General features: G+C 43.7%; 3 protein-coding genes across 7 annotated transcripts in view; 2 read left to right on the top strand and 1 right to left on the bottom strand.

Annotated features, from left to right (window-relative positions):
- xpo7 (exportin 7) overlaps positions 1 to 19,624 on the top strand; it is a 216,384-nt gene that overhangs the window by 28,420 nt on the left and 168,340 nt on the right. The gene's annotated exons all lie outside the window — the stretch shown is intronic.
- Positions 16 to 15,579, top strand: dmtn (dematin actin binding protein). 3 transcript variants are annotated; one of them, XM_071472110.1, is made up of 16 exons: positions 16 to 110; positions 5,310 to 5,357; positions 7,488 to 7,568; positions 7,666 to 7,809; positions 8,472 to 8,516; positions 9,386 to 9,494; positions 10,719 to 10,763; positions 10,849 to 10,980; positions 11,073 to 11,167; positions 11,323 to 11,428; positions 11,520 to 11,575; positions 12,445 to 12,490; positions 12,730 to 12,737; positions 13,024 to 13,089; positions 13,704 to 13,784; positions 14,006 to 15,579. In XM_071472110.1, exons 2-16 carry the CDS (start codon positions 5,349 to 5,351, stop codon positions 14,117 to 14,119), a joined length of 1,137 nt encoding a protein of 378 aa, XP_071328211.1. In that variant the 5' UTR covers positions 16 to 110; positions 5,310 to 5,348; the 3' UTR covers positions 14,120 to 15,579. The 3 variants fall into 3 exon arrangements, 1 of the variants encoding a protein (XP_071328211.1); XR_011687114.1 differs by lacking the exon at positions 12,730 to 12,737; XR_011687113.1 differs by lacking the exon at positions 12,730 to 12,737 and having other exon boundaries at positions 11,520 to 11,564.
- The window catches only part of ppp3ccb (protein phosphatase 3, catalytic subunit, gamma isozyme, b), a 25,856-nt gene continuing 23,248 nt past the window's right edge, over positions 17,017 to 19,624 (bottom strand). For 2 of the 3 annotated variants that reach the window (XM_071472105.1, XM_071472103.1), the window contains one exon: positions 17,017 to 19,069. In XM_071472105.1, the coding sequence (XP_071328206.1) occupies positions 18,885 to 19,069 (185 nt within the window). In that variant the 3' untranslated portion in view covers positions 17,017 to 18,884. The remainder of the gene's footprint in view (positions 19,070 to 19,624) is intronic. The other variant, XM_071472104.1, reaches the window with a different exon arrangement.

Raw genomic sequence — 19,624 nt, forward strand, 5'->3', positions numbered from 1 at the left:
CCCCCCCCCCCCCCGCCCCTTCAGGAGGAGCGGCACCGTCGGGCTCCTGGATGCGCTCCGCCGGACCTGAGCCCCGCTGCTGCCTCTGATGTGCTCCGCGCTGTCTGGAGGTAAGAGCCGCTTCTTTCCCCTCAATAACGACGAGCATTAACCACCAGGTCCCGTGTTTTCGCCGCGTTTAACCCGGGATTTCCGGCTGTTTTTATCGTGCGGCTGCAGACGCACTTGCCCCCCCCCCTCCCCGTGATGAAGCCTCAGATACCGAAGGCCACAGCGGCGGCGCTGCGCGGTGCTGTTAACGGCCACGCATCACTCCAGAGCCGCTCTTCATCCTCACCATCAGCGGTAACGCTGTGCTCCAGGACACATCCTCACTCACAGTTTCCTCTGCAGCTGTGACAGATGTGATGCAGGCGGTGGAGCTCCTGGCTCCTGATAACCAGCACTTCCATCATCGGGATGTTTTCTCGGTCAGTGATTGGTCTGACATGACAGAGAATAGAGCCAGACTCCAGGGCGATGTCTTCACACTAATGTTCTCCTCAACCAGCGGGTCAGAAACAGCCTCAGTTTACTGAGGGGAGCGTCGGTCTTCACATGTCAGGAGCAGGAAGCAGCTGCTGCTGCTTTTATGGATTCAGTCTCTACCAGCAGAATAAAAATGGATGAGATCAGCCCTAAAGCAAACTGCAAATATTCACATTTCAGAGGCTGCTAAAACCTGTCAATCAGTTATCATCAAGAGCTGCAGGTTAATCTTCTACTGATCAGATAATCAATTGATCTGGTCCATTTCTCCCATTCCCCATTCCTGAGTGTGTGTGAGTGTGTCTCTGTGTGTGTGTGTGTGTGTGTGAGTGTGTGTGAGTGTGTGTGTGTGTGAGTGTGTGTGTGTGTGAGTGTGTGTGAGTGTGTGTGTGTGTGAGTGTGTCTCTGTGTGAGTGTGTGTGTGTGTGAGTGTGTCTCTGTGTGAGTGTGTGTGTGTGTGAGTGTGTGTGTGTGTGAGTGTGTCTCTGTGTGAGTGTGTGTGTGTGTGTGTGTGTGTGTGTGTGTGTGTGTGTGTGGTATACTGGGATTTCTTGGACCTGCAGCTTCCTCGTTCTGCTCCGGCTCATAAACTGACTTTAAGTGTAACAATCTAAAACTGAACTGAAGTCAGTTTCTGAATCGATTGACGACTGAAGTGAAAGTCTGAGACGTTTTCTGATGTTGTCTCTGGACTGTTGCTCGATGTTTCCACTGATTTCTGTCATTTCAGAGCTGAAACAGTAACAAGAACAACAACAGAAACTCTCACTGGTTCAGAAACTGTGACTGTGATGCTGCAGAAAAACCTCCTGAACGACTCTGTGCATTTACTCCATCACTTGTAAGGTGTGTTTAAATTGTGTGTGTGTTTGTGTGTGAGGACTAATGGACCACACACACACACACACACACACACACACACACACACACAGTGAGCTCAGCTCCATCGATGTGCTCTCTGGCAGTTGAAAGCTCTGAGTGATAAGACTATCGGACACAGAGAGCACTCAGTCTGCTGCCGGTCACATGGGTGGATCCGTCCTCAGAGACTGAGCAGTAACCAAGTACATTTACTCCAGTACTATACTTAACTACAGTACTGAGCCTCTTGTACTTTACTTGAGTATTTCCACTTGATGCTACTTGATATTTCTGCTCGACTACTTTTTACTGCTGCATTTGTCTGACGGATCCAGTTCCTGCAGTTAAAGACTTTACATGAAAACCTGAGTAAAGTGTCTCGTGCGCTGGAATGGGCTCAATGGTTCCCTGACGATACGGATCCAAGGCCGTCACAGTAATTAGGAGGGTTTTGAGTCCAGCCACAAATGTGACAGTGAGCCAGTGTGGTGATAACACAACGTTGTGTAGACTTACTTCAGTTGTGCAGCTGAACTAACTGTAACTGTGCTGCTGAAACAGGACACAGAGCATCACTGCAGTCGATATGAGAGGAGACGCAGCAGAGACGCTGTCTCTCAACTGAAAATAACAGGATGCGTCCAAACTGGGAGTCAAAGATGAGGCAGAGGTTTCTGGGTCTGAGGTGGCAGAGAGGGGACGTCAGTGATGGAGACAAATTTCAGATGGAGGCAAAGAGAAAAACTTCAGTTCAGCTGCAGGAAACTGAGACATCCAGTCATACAACTGTGCAGAGGAGACAGTTGGACATCGTCAGTGGGACAGTGACAAGAGACTCAGACAAACGTCTCTGTGATGTGTCCTGAAGGGAACATGTAGAGGGAGAATAAGACGGGACCCAGAGTCGAACCTTGAGGAACTCCACTGGTCAGAGGAGCCCCTCCCACCCTCCAGTCTGTGGTCTGTTAACCCCGCCCACTTCCCACGGCTCTCACCACCTCCGAGGACAAACTGTCCTGACAGAGCCGACCTGGGGGTCCACAGAGAGGAAACGGAGGATGCTAGCGTAGCTTATTAGCCGTGTGTCACTTCAGTTTCAGTATAAAGTTGGAAACAGGAAACAGCCTGGTTCTGTCGGAGTCCACCTGATTACACCAGGTGTGGAGATGCTGCCAGGTTAGCCGTTAACCTCCTGCTAAGCTAAGCTAACCAGCTGCTGGGTCATGTGTACCGTACAGACATGAGAGAGGGATGAATCTGAACGTCTCAGTGAGAAGAGGAGGACGTCCTCCACCTGTGGTCGTAGACGTCTGTCTCCAGAGGAAAACATCTGTCTGCACTGTACAGATGATGAGAGCTGCCTCCCAATCAGCAGCTCAGGTTCAGCTGAGGACAATCCTCTCTCACTGATCTGGTGTCAGTTTCTTGGGGGCTGGACCTGATGATATTTGATGGTTAGAAAAGCAGGGAGGAGGGAGGAGGGAGGGGGGAGGGAGAGGCTCAGTGTTGTGTTGCCTCTCTGGAGGGAGGAGTGTAACCACAGCAATAACTGTCGAGGGCCTGCTGGGCGTTGGCCCGGCTGGGCGAGCTGATAAACAGGAGAGGAGGGAGGGGAGGGAGGGGAGAGAGGGGAAGACGAAGGGCGGGATGGAGATGGAGATGGAGGAGGAAGGGAGGGTGAAGCAGATGAAAGTCACGACGCAAGGATGGGGGAGTTCACAGGAAGTGAGGATCTTTCAGCGGGGGATATCCTTAGCAGAGGCTCTCATGTTGTTTAGGTACAAGGTGTGTTTCCTGTGAGCAGGACTACAGGCCCCCCCCCCCCATCAGCCATCCGTCCCCTGAGGAGGCTCTGATAACAGCCAGGCCTAAATCCGATTCTCAGTGTTGTTTTACACACAGTCTCCTTGTCCCTGCCACCCCCCCCCCGCCCCACCCCCCCCCACCCCCCCCCCCCCACAGGGGACAAGCTGTGTCTCTGTTTGAAACAGGATCATTTGTTCTGAGCACAGACTTTTTCTAAGCTCAGTGACCTGGAGAAACGACAAAGTACTTTTACTGTACTTCAGTACTATTGTGAGGTACTTGTACTTTACTTGAGTATTTCCATTTCCTGCTTCTGCTGCACTTGTCTTTAGGACGTGCACAACTAACCCTGTGCGTCCTTCACTGCCAGGATCTGTTCCACATCTTCTTGTCTTGAATCATAAAGTCACTGAACAGATTTTTGTTTTGTGGGAACAGGAAACGTTGCGATGCCACTAACAACATTAGTGACGGCTGCATCCCATTTAGTTTGCAAGCTGCAGGGCTCTGGTCTCCCAGGACACTTAAATGCACCAGAGTGAACATCATGTGTTCATCATGTGCTTTTCATGCTGTGACCAGGGATGGAGCGGTGAACAGGTGTACTGGGCACAGACCCAGGGGCCCAAGGGGTCAAGGGGCCCCTGGAGACACAAAACAAACACAGACAGACACAAAATGACTTCAACACAACCACAAAGGGACGCAAAACAACTAAGAGACACAAAACTACTAAGAGACACAAAATGACAACAAAAATATGTAAAATAATTAAGATTAGATGTAAAACTATCACAAAGAAGCTGAAACAACTAAAAAGAAACATGAAATGACCACAAAGAGACACAAAGAGACACTAAACTACAAACAGATGATGACAAAATGACAACAAAAAAGAGACAGAACTACTACGAAGTAGGGTTGCACATCTCTCTGTGATAAACAATTCGATATGCATCTAGATACACAGGTTACGATTCGATTCAAAAACGATATCCTTTTATTACAGACTGATTCGATACAAATCGATTCCATACAGTGTAAGAATGATACGATTCGATTCTATGGTTAATATTTGTTGTAGATATTTTATATAATAAAGAAGCCAAGTCTATGAAAGTGACAGTACAATAGTTTCTTTTTAAATATGTAAAAGACTGGCACTGGCAAAAAAAAAACAAAAAAAACAGAGCAACAAAATCCCATGTCAATGTATTTATTTTTAGACATGGACCAAAAAAAGTCTGGCTGAATCGTTGGATGGGAACTCCAGAGGTAAAAGTAGCACAGAATAGTAACAACAAACTTTGTTCGAGCTTCCCTTCCTTCTTATAAAACCCAAAAACGGTCCACACCTGGGATTTTTGTTTCCCCGATGCGTTGGAAATCTTTCTCGGTGCATTATCACCTTCAGTCAGGCTGACGCTTTCGTTCTCCACCTCCTCCATTTTCCGTGTCGTCCCTTGTTTATCACTCATGCTAATACCAGCTAGGCAGCTACGGCGTTTCGCGGGCAGCCTCAGCTCTCGCGTTGTTTTAGAGACCTGGCACGTGTGTAATGCCACCACCCGATTCAAAGTCTCGCGATACCCGATCCATGACTCTATAACCGAATTCATCTAGGAATTCATTGATAATTCGTATCGATTGAGGAGGCTGCTACCGATGCAGCCGTATCTCTCACTTGTTGAACCGAATATCCGGTCCCATCGGTTTATCGTTCACAACCCTATTACGAATAGACACAAAGTCACCGCACAGACACAAAATGACTAAAAAGTAATTGTGTGATTTTCAGTGGGACCGTCTGGCTCCTGTGGACGGGGTCTTTACGTGTCTGTGTCTCATAATCCATCTATGACTTGACGAGTTAAAACATCTGCTGTAAAAATCCACAAGTGTCTGAATTGTCACTGTTTGAGAAGGAAAAACTGCAGCAGGAATGAAACAGTATTTTATGATATTATTACTTTGCTTTCTCCTCAGACTCCAGGTCAAGATGAGTCATTCCCAGACTCATTGATGAAATGTCAACCTGTGATGAGATGCTGTAGAACAGCTGATGCATTTGCTGATCATCTCTCTTCTGTCTCTCTCTCCTCGTTTCTCTGCAGCTGGTTAAAACCAAACAGGAGGACGGTTTCTCTCCAGCCATGCAGAAGGTAATCAATCATGCTCCTGCAGAGGAGGGAAAAGAACATACGTCCAAAAAACTCTTCACGGCACGAGGCTGAATCAACATGTAGCTCTCTGCTCCAGCAGCGATCTGGTTTCTGTTCGTGATGATAACATCGTCCTCATCAGCTTAATTACTGAGAGAGAAGTTCAGAGCAGACGGACGATCAGACTGGAAACAAACCAAAGTCAAACCAAACACCGTCCAAGTGCAGACCTCATGTCTGGAGGCTTCAGCTCTGTTGGCCAATAGCAAGTCAAGTACTTTAGTGGACTAACACACTAACACGAAACCAGCTACATAAATACAACCTGGTTGGTTCTGGACAAACTAACATGTTAGTCCACAAACAGGTTGTAATGCAGGACGTCCTGTGGTGTGAATCACATGAGCCTCTGCTTTCTATACGAATACAAGAAAGACAGAAATAAAAAGGTTTTTGAAATATTTAACTCCCTCCCACTGGATGGAGAAGTTGTGATTAAAATATATAAACCAAACTAATCTTAAATGGCATGTTAGCTTAAACATTGGCTTTGAGTTGAACCTCTCAAAACATGTAGATAAAATAGAAAAATAAATATTTACAGTAATTAATTTTGATGTCTAACCCTAACCCTGACCCTTTATCTTCATAATTCTTTCAAGATAGAATAAAAAATAAAAGAACATTTATTTTTAAGGGGTAATGGCACCGTTACTTTTATGATAAACTCAATATCACAGTTTTATTACAAGCTAATCTTTGATAGCTCATTAGCTTACTCGGTTACTAGGTTAAACACAGAGATGGACAGAGTACTCGACCCCAGTACTTGAGTAAGAGTACAAATACTACCAGTCAAAATTTACTCCGTTACAAGTAAAAGTAGCTCAGTCTAAATGTTACTTGAGTAAGAGTAAAAAAGTACTTGCTTTTAAAGGTACTTAAGTATCCAAAAGTACATTCTTTTAAATTTACTTTAAGTAAGAGTAAGAGTAAGAGTAAACTTCTTATTTTTCACATCAATGAATTACTATAATTTTTTCTAAATGAATTTAAGGACCAACAATTCTCTTGTTTCTGAGAATTAACTCTTTGAAACCACCTGCACTGATGTGCCTGCTTTTAGAACCACAAAGTTATATAAAGCCTGCAGAAACACCTATAAGAACAAATACAATGAATGGGATCATAAGAGGACAGCAGATGTTGCAGATGCAGTGTTTATTAACAATCATTAAAACTGTAACCAAATGAACCTGCACCGTCCAACTAACTCTCTATCATTTAGCTAAGTTGGGAACTGGAACCCCCTCATAGACCAATGTTGTCCCCAGACCACTGGTTGAGAACCACTGCTTTACAAAAAACTACATCTCTGCTTTCAATAACTCAATGTTGAAGTCACTTGACTTTACAGGAAGGACATGTGCCAGTACAATATAGGAGCACAACAAACTCTGTCTCCCCATGTCTGTCTTGTCTGTCTCCGTGCCTGTCTCCCAATGTCTGTCTCCCCATGTCTGTCTTGTCTCCCCATGTCTGTCTTGTCTCCCCATGTCCCGATATTATTATCCGCCTTTACGTAGATCTCAGTGGAGAGCGTGCACTGTGATAGGTTTCATTCTTTGACAAACACAGCTTGTGTCCAATAGTATTTTAGAATAAAAAAAAAAGGAAAAAAAAGAGCAGACCTGAAAGTAACGAGTACTTTTCAGCCCTCCTAGAAATTTACTTGAGTAAAAGTAAAAATATTTGTCTTGGAAATGTATTCAAGTAAGAGTAATAAGTACCAAAGAAATCTAATACTCAAGTAAAGTACAAATCCTCTGGATATGTACTTAAGTACAGTACTCAAGTAAATTTACTCCGTTACTGTCCACCACTGGTTAAACATTAGCATTAAGTTGAACCCCGGTCTTGTTATTTTTCACAACTTGCTAATGTTAAAATGTTTTTAACATTATCTTATTTCACTTTTAATCTTGGTGTTTGTCGTCGTTTTATTGTCGTCTCCAATCAGGCTGAGTTGTGATTAGTATATAATAGAAATGATGAATAAAACTATAAAATAAAACCACAGTTGTAATAAACTGGAATAATTTCACCTCCTAAATGTTTTTGTTGCGCCAGGTGGAGGGACGGGTAACCCCGGTCAACCTGCCTTCTTCCAGGGGCCCGAGCACCCCGGGGTCTCCTGCAACAGGCATTGTGGTAAACTCACACCTGCTCAAACACACCTGTAGTATCAGTCTACACACACACACACAGACTAACCTGTTGTCTGTGTGTGTGTGTGTGTGGCGCTCAGGCCCGAGTGAACGACCAGGTGGTGGGCTACAGAGACCTGGCAGCTCTGCCCAGAGATAAAGCCATCCTGCAGGTGGAGAGGCCCGACCTGATGACCTACCAACCACACCTGAGCTTCTCCCCACTCGACCCGCCACGCAGAGAGGTGCACACACACACACACACACACTCACACACTCACACACACACACTCACACACACTCATACACACATGTTAAATGAACTACATTCATGATAACATTATAATCCCACTATATCTTTACCCAACAAACACAAAACACAGTAAGTGTGTAACTGGTGATTTTAAACAAGTAAAAATGTTAAGTTTCTCTACAACATTAAATAATGTTAATAAGCAAAACCTCAAGCAACACATGACATGACTTTTAAAGGCTAAAAAATATATATAAAGACAACCAGTCATACACAAACTGTACATCAGTTTTATATTAATTAAACAGACTTTTAATCTGTTAATAACCACAGAGTGTAAAAAATCAAAATATTTATTTTCAAGTTTTCTAGTTAAAAAGGATGAAACGATGTGTTTCAGGCAGTTTGTTACTCAGGTCGTGTCGCTGTGTTTTTAGACTTTATACAGGTTCTATGGTCAAACAATCAGCCTGAGAGGGTTTAAAGTGACGACATCACAGCCTCTCTGGATGTTTATGGTTCTTCCTCCGGCCTGAACTGTCGTCAGTGTCTCTGTAGTAACTGACCCCTGACCCCTGACCCCTGACCCCTGCCTCAGTGCAGCAGTGACCTCATGATTCTGAGTGTTCCTGTGTTTTCATTGTGTTTCTGCAGAGATCTCTGTCTCCCCCCCCCACATCTCCCACCATGTCTCCTGAGGTAAGAGTCACAGCGTCGCTCAGGAGTCTGATTTAAATATGTGTGTGTGTGTTGTTCACAGAGTTAATGGACATTTATCACATAACTGAAGCTCCGCCCTTAGGGATCATGATACAAACTAAACCGTTTCTATGACAACAGAGAAACTCCACCCAATGATGAAGACCACTAGATGAAGATGAAACCTGATCAAATTTACAGATTCCACAACATTTAAAATGAGTTTACTGCAGACCAGAGCTGGAATAATAAAAAATAACCTTTAAATGAAAAGCTTGGTGAACTCTGTGGAGACGAACCCTCGGTGACCCCCACTGACGGGTCACGACCCAGATGGTTTGGACAAACAGTGGTTTGACTGAGGTCTTCATCTTCTGGTCTCGCTGCTGAGTTTCAGTCACTGCTTTGTTTTCTTCACAGAGTTAGAAATGTGACATTTAATGACTCAAGTTTTCCTGCAACCCTGAGAACAGAGAGCGTCTCTGTTGAGCCGCTGTGACCTCACTGACGCTCCCCATCAGCTTCTGTCCGGAGCCCGAGGAGTCGAATGAGATCACATTTCAGTGAGAGAAGAAAAAACTGATGAGAGCAGCATCACTGTCAGTTTCAGTTTCATTTGTGCCAAAGCAGAGTCAACCTTTACTGCGCTGCCTGCAGGACTCTGTGAGGAACTGCATGAATCCGAACAGATCAGTGTTATGATCAGAGTCTCATCATCGTGGTCGTTTTCTAAAGAGAAGCCTGTCGATCAGTTTGACACCTGATATTTACGTTCATCTGTCTGCAGTTCGAGCACCGTCATACTGAATTTAAACCGTGAATCCAGCAGAGTTAATGAGACCAGTCGTCCCTGTGTGTTCATTCGTCAGGTGAAGGGACGCAGGGCGGAGAGTGAGAGCAGTTCTCCTGGAGGATCCACACTGCAGCTCAACGCTGGACGAAAGATCAGCACCAGTATGCAGCATTTCCACAGACCAGGTAACACACACCGTCATGTTTACATCACTTCAGAGGACGTCCCATTCATCTGCTGCAGACTTACTTTGACCCCTGACCCCTGACCCTGACCTTAACCTGTTAGTCTGCACCATAACATTACAATTTTTCTCACAAAGAGTCACACATACACACACACACACACACACACACACACACACACACACACTTGTCCCTGTAAGGGAGGACAGTCCCCACAACATGTATTTAACAAACACACTCACACACACGAACAGTTGCAACTACAAACCTCTATTTCCATTTGTCTCATTAGGTTCATGTTGTAAATCTGTTCTTCTGAAATAGATAATAGTAAAAAAAAACTAAATCTAACTCACATTTGCCTTTAAAAGCCAGACGGTGCGATTTTCAGTCAGGCAGATGTTTTAGTTTGGTACAATCTTGCCATTATCAAAATCATGTTTTATTTACATTTATCTATGTTGATTATTTATGTAGTTGTTTATTTGATAGGGACAATAAATCAACACAAAACACACAATGTAAATATTTCAGATTGTAGCAAAAATGCTGGTTTACATCTTCAGTCCCCAGACAGGAAATAAAATACACATAATACAAAATATAATTTAAAAAAACATGAAATTTTTATAAGAAATTAACTAAAATTAGTTACATTGTTAAAATCAAAATGCTAAAGGTAATTTTCTATTTCAACGTTTAGGTTGGATGTTGTTTACTGAAGAGTCCATTTCATGATCATTACAGCAGCGTTATGTTGTCTGGAGCCGGGGACCTCAGGAATAATTATGGACTTTTCAGTGTCATATTAATCATAGGATTCATGAACTGATACGTTTTTAAAAGTTATTAGTGGATGAGTTAAATTACATTTTAATGTTGTATTCATAAACTCAAATAGATATTAATACAATCACTAATAATTATCATCATGATTAATGCACAATTTAAATGCATATTTAATGAATCAATTTATCACATTTTAGTTTTAGGTTAATTGATTATAAATAAACTAATAAATTATTTTGATGGCTCACTTCAGACTCCACAGTGTTTATGTTTGAGTATAATGACAATTATTTGTCAGTGTAGTTTTCATTTTAATTCTAATTTTGTTCGATTTTTGCCTTTTTGTTTCATTTTGTCAGACGTCGTGTTCACACATAGATTTTCTGGATCTGGTGTAAACACTGACGCTGCTCTAACTGAGAAATCCTTTCACAGATAATGGAGCCAACATCTACAGGAAACCTCCCATCTACAAACAGGGTGAGCTCTTCCTCTGGTTCATCAGTATGTTTTATGTATGTTCTGCTGCGTCCTCACTTCCTGTGTTTACTCTGTGTCTCTGCAGATGTTAAACATCTGGAGGGCAGCGGAGTCATTCAGTCAGCTAAGTTTCCTGCAGCTCAGCCTCCAGATCCCAACCAGCCCTCCAAGATAGAGACAGAGTACTGGCCCTGCCCCCCCTCGCTGGCAGCCATGGGTAACAGACACACACACACTGTGCACTATACACATGAGCGCAGAGCAGGGCTGTGTGCAGATGGACCTAACCCTCAGGCTGAACTCTCACAGAGATTGAGTGGAGGAAGAAGAAGCTGCAGGAGGAAGATGAGTTTGAGGACCTGACAGAAGAAGCCAAGACGCTGCAGGAGCAGGAGCTGGAGAAGGTTTGTGATTCAAACTCAGGAGATCTGTAACTGAACGTATGATGCTTTGAAAACATGGTCATGATGCCACTGAAATAAAGGTCACCTGCAACACCTGTAACACCTGTAGAAACAGTACTGAGGTTCCTGTGTCTGTGTTTTTGTGCTGAGTCCAGATCAAGTCCAACCTGGGCCGTCTGATCCTGAAGGAGGAGAAAGAGAAAGCCGTTCATTTCCGGAGGAAGACACAGTCGCTGCCCGACAGAACACACATGCACACCAGTGAGAAAACTGACCGCGGCTGTTTCACTGTGTAGTTTCTGGATGAATCTGCACTAAATGAGCTTTTCTGTGTTTTGTTTTTTCCCTGCAGGTTTGTCAGCGAGTGCATCAAAGTCTCCGTCACGCTCAGGCTCAGGTTTGACCAGAGTGAGTGTTTGTGTGTCTGCACAGCTGCAGTTAGGACCAGACTTTAGTGACTGGACCAGTGACATAAAAACATCAACACAGCAAATGTTCACATATTGTGTCATTTAAATGTTGAACATCTGAATATTTCTTTAAATACAAAGTCAACTCTGAAACCTATAAATGTTAGTGGCTTCAGGTTGTTCATCACAACCCTGTGATATTGGTCATGTACGGGAGCTGAGAAGGGCCATGGTTACACTCATTTTATTTTATATTATTATCTCAATATCAAAAGGTAATTATCACATGATCTCTGGATAAAAATATTTTTTTAAAAAAAGAAGAAATGTTTTCACAAGAGAACACAATTATTTTATCACACAATTTAAATTCATCTTCCATATTTACTGAGAGGACAGGACAGATTTAAACTGTCAGATGTTTATTAAAAACCACATCATGGACAAAACAGCACAACTGAAAATTGTGTTTGTTGGATGTTTGTTGTCAGACGTGTGGAAATAAATTAAACATCACAGGGTCAAACTGCAACTTTAAAGCACAGATCAATGAAAGTCAACTCTGTTCAATGAGAGAAGTGAAGTCAGTTATTGAACACTGATCAGAGAACAGGTAGCTTCAGTCGCTACAGGAGCGAGTGGGAAAAACGTGTCAGGATTTTTTTAAGTGTTTGTTTTTGTGATTCTCATTTCAGCTACAACAGGTTGTGATTTTTTTCTCTTGTGGACAACATGAGTATTACAAAAACAAAGATCTGCCTCTCAGGGCTTCTGTATGTCACCATTTACTCTTTGAATCCTTTTAAAGTGCACGTTGTTGTGAAGTGTTTCACATGAAACATGAAACGATGTGTTTCGTGTTTGCAGATGCAGTCAGCAGAGTTTTCCACAGATGGAGAAAAAGGACGATCAGGTAGGATCAGTTTTTATCAAGTTAAATAATCAATCAAATCAATCAAACACCAACATATTCTGCACAGAGCCAGCACACACACACACACACTCAAACAGTGGATTTGTTGGGGACTATTTTCCTGGTGATGGAGGAACACGTCAGTGGTGCAGTGGTGTGGCTCTGATGGGTTTTAACAGCTGATTTTTATTCCCTGTGCCCGACCTCACTCTCTCCTGCCTGTTGCCGTGTTTCTGCAGCTGCTCAGGTGAGTGTGTCTCCGTTTGCGTGCAGCATGTGCATGACCAGTAACATCAGACGTGTCCTGTGTTCAGCTGCACTGACTCCTCCTGCCTGAGCCTCTGCACATCCTGATCCATCTGAATGAAGTCTGTGTGTGTGTGTGTGTGTGTTAAATCTGCAGCTCTACACCTTCGCCACACATTTCTGTCGCTGCCTTCTTTAGCTTGGCTTCCTCGTGGTGTGTTTGTGTTCAGCAGGTTTTACACAAACATCAACACTGCGTTATTTTTGTCATGTTTGTTGTTGTGCAGAACGGAGAGTCTCGGAGGGAGAGGATGGACAGAGGAAACTCTCTGCCCAGCATCCTGGAGCAGAAGGTGAGAGCTGCTGCAGCAGATCAACATCCACACACAGTGAATTCAGTCACAGAGTTCAGGGGGATGTTGGCCCGGCTCCGGCTGAGGGGAACACAACTCCCTCTAACAGCATCAGAATCAGAAATGTATTTTATTCTCGACTGAACCTTGTTTAAAAAGTTCATGTTCCAGATGAGATGATGTGATGATGTGAGGAGAATTTGAGGATGAAGCTTCAACTGAAAACATTTTTCATGTTTTTGGATTTTCTGAAAATGAAAATCTTTAATAACAGATAAACTATTTATTTATGATCTGAATCAGACAGGTCAGCTCAGATTTCAAATGTGTTTATGTTTGTATATTTATTTGATTTCCACAGCTTCATATTTGTGTGAAGTGAACGTGTCGTGTTGGTAGATGCTGCAGACACGAAGCCACAGCTGCTGTTATTTTGTTCAATCACTGTGTTTGTCTGTAAGAAGCAAAGCACAAAGAAGAAAGAACACGACAACAGAAGACATTTGCCATTTGTTGATATATAATGTCATAATATTCCTCATAATTTTACCTGACTGATAATAATAATAATAGTTACTGATCAAACAGTGACTGTGTCTCTCTCTGCTGCTCAGATTTATCCCTATGAAGCGCTGGTTGTGACCCACAGAGGGCGCTGTAAGCTGCCGCCAGGAGTCGACCGCACTCGACTGGAGGTGTGTATCAGAGGCAGAGATGCTGGTGTGTGTGTGTGTGTGTGTGTGTGTGATTAGAGGTTAAATTCTGCACCAAACTGGTTAGAAAAATCCAGACTTCTGCACCTGTCAGAAAACACCATCAGAGAGTTTTGCTAAAACAGCGACGTCTCACTCTGGCTCCTGCTCTGGGGTCAGACCGATTGAAACTGACCCTGATTCTTCTTCTTCTCCTCTGTCAGAGGCACCTGGCTCCTGAGCAGTTCGAGCAGGTGTTCGGGATGCCGATGGCCGAGTTCGACCGCCTCTCTTTGTGGAGACGAAATGAACTGAAGAAGAAAGCCTCACTTTTCTAACAGGAAGTGACCTCATTCCCGACTAATACTTGATGAACCACCTGCTCTGAGAGGAGGAGGAGGAGGAGGAGGAGGAGAGAAACCAGGCCATAACATCAGATATCCAGTCAACACACACACACACACACATACACACATACACACACACACACACACACACACACACAGAGCCGTTCATCACGTCCATCCACGCCAACATGTCTGCCATCTGACTAACCAATCACGTCCCTGGATGTGACCCTGAGGATCAGAGTGTTTACTGAAGGCTGGTCCTGATTAACCCTTTACTCTGTTCACCTTAACTGATGCACTGACACTCACACATATTACCTGTGCTGCACTTATACTCACCACTGCTTGCAAACCATCCTCATTATGTGTCCACATCATCATCATCATCATCATCACCATCATCACCATCACCCTTGTGTTTTGAGTTAAACCTGCAGAGGTCTGTATCTCGAGGTGAGGTTAGCAGGTTAGCAGGTTAGCAGTTCTCTTTGGGTTTAACTCAGGTGTTCTGGTGTCATGAAGCTGGCTCACTTTCAGAACCTGTCAGAAGCCACTGCCGACCAATCGGATCACTGGAAACAGAGTCATGGTCTCTACAGGATCCTGACAGGGACATAAGTTTATAATAAAGTCACAAGTAACAAAGAACAAGTGACATTTTTAAACGTCTCCTTCAGCCCGACGCCACAGACAGAAACAGTATAAATGTCAAATACAGCTGCACGTTCAGTTCCTTCCGTCTTTTTAACTGACTCATTGTGAATCCACATTAAAATCAAGATGCTAATGCTAAAACTAATGAAGCATCTGCAGCTTCTTATTCCGTGTCTGTGTTGTTTATGTCATACGAGGCTTAAATCACTTTTTACTGTCTGAAGAAATCAGGTGATCAGTGAACTCAACCAGTCAAGAACCAGCTTCATGAAACCAGTTCTCAGGATCAAAGACAGGAACCCAAACAGAACCAGACCAGTTAAACCTTCTCCATGGTTCAGTCCTCTGATGTTTCTGACTTGAACGACAGCAGCTCCTGTCACATATTAAACAGGAAACACACGTAAATCTATTTATTATGTGGAGCTTCTTATTTATTTGATGATTGTAATTTTTACTGCCAGTCTCACGTTCACCTGCTGCTGTGAACTGTTTTTCATTTTTGCTGTACAGTTGTTTTTTTATTTAACAAACACCCACTGACTTTAGTCCTCACTTCAACTCGCCGCCAACATTTTCCCACTAATTTCATCCAGACTTTTTAAAGGACTAGTTCACACTAACCAACATGGCAGCGTCTGTATTGGGTCGTGTCTCGAGGTAGAAAATGTCTCTGCCGTCATCTCCGTGCTCGGTGTCCTTCATGCTTTCTCCTGGTCACAGCTTCATATCATCAGTCCTCTGTTTCTGTTGTACGATGTAAAGGAGTCAAATAAAGCTGAAAAAATGTTCAACATTTTCTCTCTTTTTTTCAATATCTATGATATATATTGCTCTGCAGCTTCTGTATGTAAAATAATACGTTTTAAAAGTGTGACAGATCGTTTTCAGTCAGTGGCGTTAAGGCAAACAGACAGTTTTTATTCGCTGGGAGCAGGTGGTGGTGAATAATGGATGGTTGCCAAGAGGTCAGAACTCATCCTCTCACACTGAACCGAGGGAGGACTGGACGCTACGGTAACCCAGAGGAGTCAAAGTGATATTACAGGACGGGACGGTTGAAAAATAAGAGTTAAAGATGGAGACAGCTGCTGGAGTTTGATGCTGAACATCTTTCTTCTAGACCAAAGCTAAAGCTAATGTTGGCTATGTAGCAAGAGCAAAAACTTACATACAGCACCTTTAACATTACTCATGGATCAAATGATTTCATATTAACGTGTTAATGGGTAAAACACATTCTCAGGTGAATAAGCTTCCATGTGGCTCAAAGAAAATCAGCTAATGCAGCTTTAAAGTATCAAAGCCTCAGTCCACAGAGAAATGCACACAGCCTGTATTCAGACACTGAGCCTTAAAACCAGCCGTCAGGACTTCTGGAACTTTTACTAGAGCTGCAGAGAGAAGCCTGAGAGAGGAGATGTAAAACTACACTGAGATGGTTTTTGGTTCTTAAACCACAGATATATCTTCTGATGGAGATCAACACTTCAGATAAAACACAGAAGACGAGTTAAAACATGGAGCTTTAAGATTTCTGCAGTTGGTTGCACATCAGATTCATGAAATGTGTGAGAGCAGAGACCAGGTGGTGTTCAGGACGTTTTACAGTCAGAATAAACAGTCTCAGATCTCTGGTCTGTTTGATGGACAGTTCTCTACTGACATTTACTGACTGATTAAAAAACTGATTAAAAACAGTTAAAATGAGAAAAGGAGATTTGTTTTCTTGTCATCACATTAAATGATGATGATGAAACATCTGCAGTTGTGTAGAGATTTAAACAAACCACTGAACTCCTGGTGTTTTCTATCTTTACTTTTATAAAACACAACTGGTCTGATTTCTTTTTTTTTCTCCTCTTTCTCCTCCTTTGTTACTACAGAGTTTCACACCTCCTCCCCTGAGGTTTTTTCACACCTGTTGTGGTGACAGATTCTGCAGCGCTGCTGTTCAAACACCCCCGCTGTATTTTTATTATCATTAACCTTTTCTGTCTCACGCCAGCAAACTTGAGCTGCAGATACTTCAGCTGCAGGTAATGATGTGGAGGGTTTGTGTTGCTAAGGAACATATGGGCCTACACATAAAAGCGAGGAGCTGGCCACGTTTCAATGCCACTCGTCTCCCGCACAAAGCAACACATCCCACGCCGGCCTTTGATTGGCAGCCGCTCGGCGTCCTTGAGCACTGAGAGCTGCAGCAGCATTCAACAGACACACAAGCACCGTCACTTTTCTGTTTTTTATTTGAATGGAGTGAAACATCTACATAAATGAGAGGCCTCGCAATACATGTACTTGACAAAAAAAGTTGTTTTTTTTTTCCAAATTTAGCTGTAAAGAAAAAAAAAATCTAGATTTAATCTTATTTTTTAAACCATTTCTGTACATTCTGTGAGATATGTTCTGAGACCCAAACAGAAGTCAGAAATGAGGCCCGGCTCCACCCACCCACCTCCCCTAAACCCAAAGAAACAATTAATTAATTCACCCCACCCAGGTCCCGTCATCACTGCGGACACACACCTGAAACACACCTGGAGTCACCGCCTCCTTCCCATGATTCTCATTGTCTTTTTAAAAGGTCATTCCGCTTCAGTGCAACTTCAACCTCGTGCAGAAAGTTTTCATTTCCCTCTCTGTGACGGTGACACTGAACTCACCACAGAAACACCTGAGATCATCTAAACCTCCAGGACTCATTCGCTCAGACCTGTCAGACCTGCCAGCTGTTCGCAACTGGTGGTTTCACTTATCTGCATCCCAGCATGCACCTGGCTACAGGAATCATTAAGCTCAAACTACTCAGATCACATTATGATGTCACAGTGAAGTTGACCTTTGACTTTTTAGATGTTAAATGTCATCACTTCATTTTTTCCTCGTCTAATTGGAGTTAAACTGTGTCATAATTAGTGAATGAATTTGTGACTTTATGTGTTTTAGGAGGTCACACCGACATTGACCTTTGACCTTTGGCCATCAAATCGAGTCAAAGTGAATGTTTGTGAATGTTTGTACCAAATCTGAAGAACGTCCCTCGGTGTTACAGAGACATCACGTTCACATGAAGGAGACGGACGGACGACCTGAAAACGTAACTTCTGTGGCTCTGACTGTCGCCGGCGTGGAGGGAGGACACATTGAAAAGAGGGAACAATTAAAATATACATATATAATATAAAGGTGGGACGTGAGAGGACGACGCCCCCGCTCGCTGCTGTACTGCAGCTCAGACACCAGGGTTTGGTCATAACTTCACTATTGGTGGAACCTGGAGGTTTGTTTGTGACTTTTTACTTAGCGTCTCAGCTGTTTCTCTAGAATATCAAAAAAATCTCAACTCAAGGTCCAGTTATCGGCTCTCGTGGAGCTTTCAACCACGTCTCACAGACTTCCTGTGGCAGAGGGAGTTTGCTCAGTTGTCATAGAGACGACTCGTGCACAGAGAAGCTGGAGGGCGGAGCCTGAGTTAAGATTTCTGCCACACTGGAGAGCTGAGCTGTAAGAAAGCGGAATAACCCTTTAACTGTCCTTCACCCCTCCTCACCCCTCCCCCGCTCTGGATAATTAAGCCTAAATCTATGTGTAGTAAAAAAAAAAAAAACCATCACATTGAAAAGAGGGAACAATTAAAATATACATATATAATATAAATGTCAATACTTGCTCCTGGAGCTCAGTCACACTATCATTGGCATAAGAAAGGATGGATTTATGCGATCTGATTCTGTTGCTTCTGTGTGTGTGTGTGTGTGTGTGTGTGTGTGTGTGTGTGTGTGTGTGTGTGTGTGTGTGTGTGTGTGGGCACGAACACAGCGTTTGAATGAGTGTCACCTCCTCCCTCTAAAGAAAACGGCGTCCTCCTGAACTCCAGCCTCCTGATTAGAAAATGGAGTCAAAGTCCACCAGCGGTCGATTGGATCCTGTTCAGTCTGAAACTATGATATTTAATAGATGATAAAATAAATTAAGCGTGGTGAGAGCCGCTCGGACTGAACTGCCTCCTCTCCTGCTCTGAAAGGAGAAAGAGGGAAGGAGGAAGGGAGGAGAGGGGAGGAGGAGGAGGGGGGATGAAGGAGGGAGGGGGGAGGATTTAGGCCTGTGCGTTGGTGCCGTTCTTGTCTGGGGGTCCGGTGCTGGCCGGCAGGTTGTTGAGGGAGGGGGCGGCCTCCTGCTGCTTGCTGTCGCGGCGGGGGGGCATCCTCTCGTTGATGCGGTCCAGACCTCGGGCCTCCTCGAAGCTCTGGATCTTGTGCTGAGGGTTGAAGCCTTGAATGGCTGCGAGGAAACAGACGTGGATGAGAGCAGAGCCGGAGGATGATGATGAGAGGCAGGACGAAGGTCTAACGCAGCAGGGTCAGAACGGCCAACACTGGGACCCGGCCTAGCAAAGTGCTGCCAGTCGGATTTAGACCTCGCTGCTCCACTTCCTGTCTCACATCAGTGGTTCATCAAATATTAGTCATCTAGTTTGTCTGGGAGCAGTGTCAGGTGTCAGTTTATTAGGAACAGCAGCTGATTGTGTTGTGATCTCTGGAGGCTGCAGGCTGAGCTGCATCTCACACTCACATCGTCCTCATCACTTACATCAGTGACTCAATCCCAGAAACATGGAGGAGGAACTCCAGCACTGTGGGATGAGACTGACTCAGTTTCAGCCAGGTGTTCCTAATGAACTGGACACTGAGTGGATTTTGATAACAGATTAATTATTTTTGAGCTAAACTTTGAAAAATCCACAGTTTCCAGTGTAAATGTGAATATTTACAGGTTTTCTATCATTTCTCTCAGAATATTTACAGGACATGTTTAACTGTTTCTTTCCAGAGACGG

This window comes from Trachinotus anak, unplaced genomic scaffold, assembly GCF_046630095.1.
Source record: "Trachinotus anak isolate AG129_WGS33_773 ecotype Australia unplaced genomic scaffold, CSIRO_AGI_Tana_v1 ptg000035l, whole genome shotgun sequence".
Classification (NCBI taxonomy): domain Eukaryota; kingdom Metazoa; phylum Chordata; class Actinopteri; order Carangiformes; family Carangidae; genus Trachinotus; species Trachinotus anak.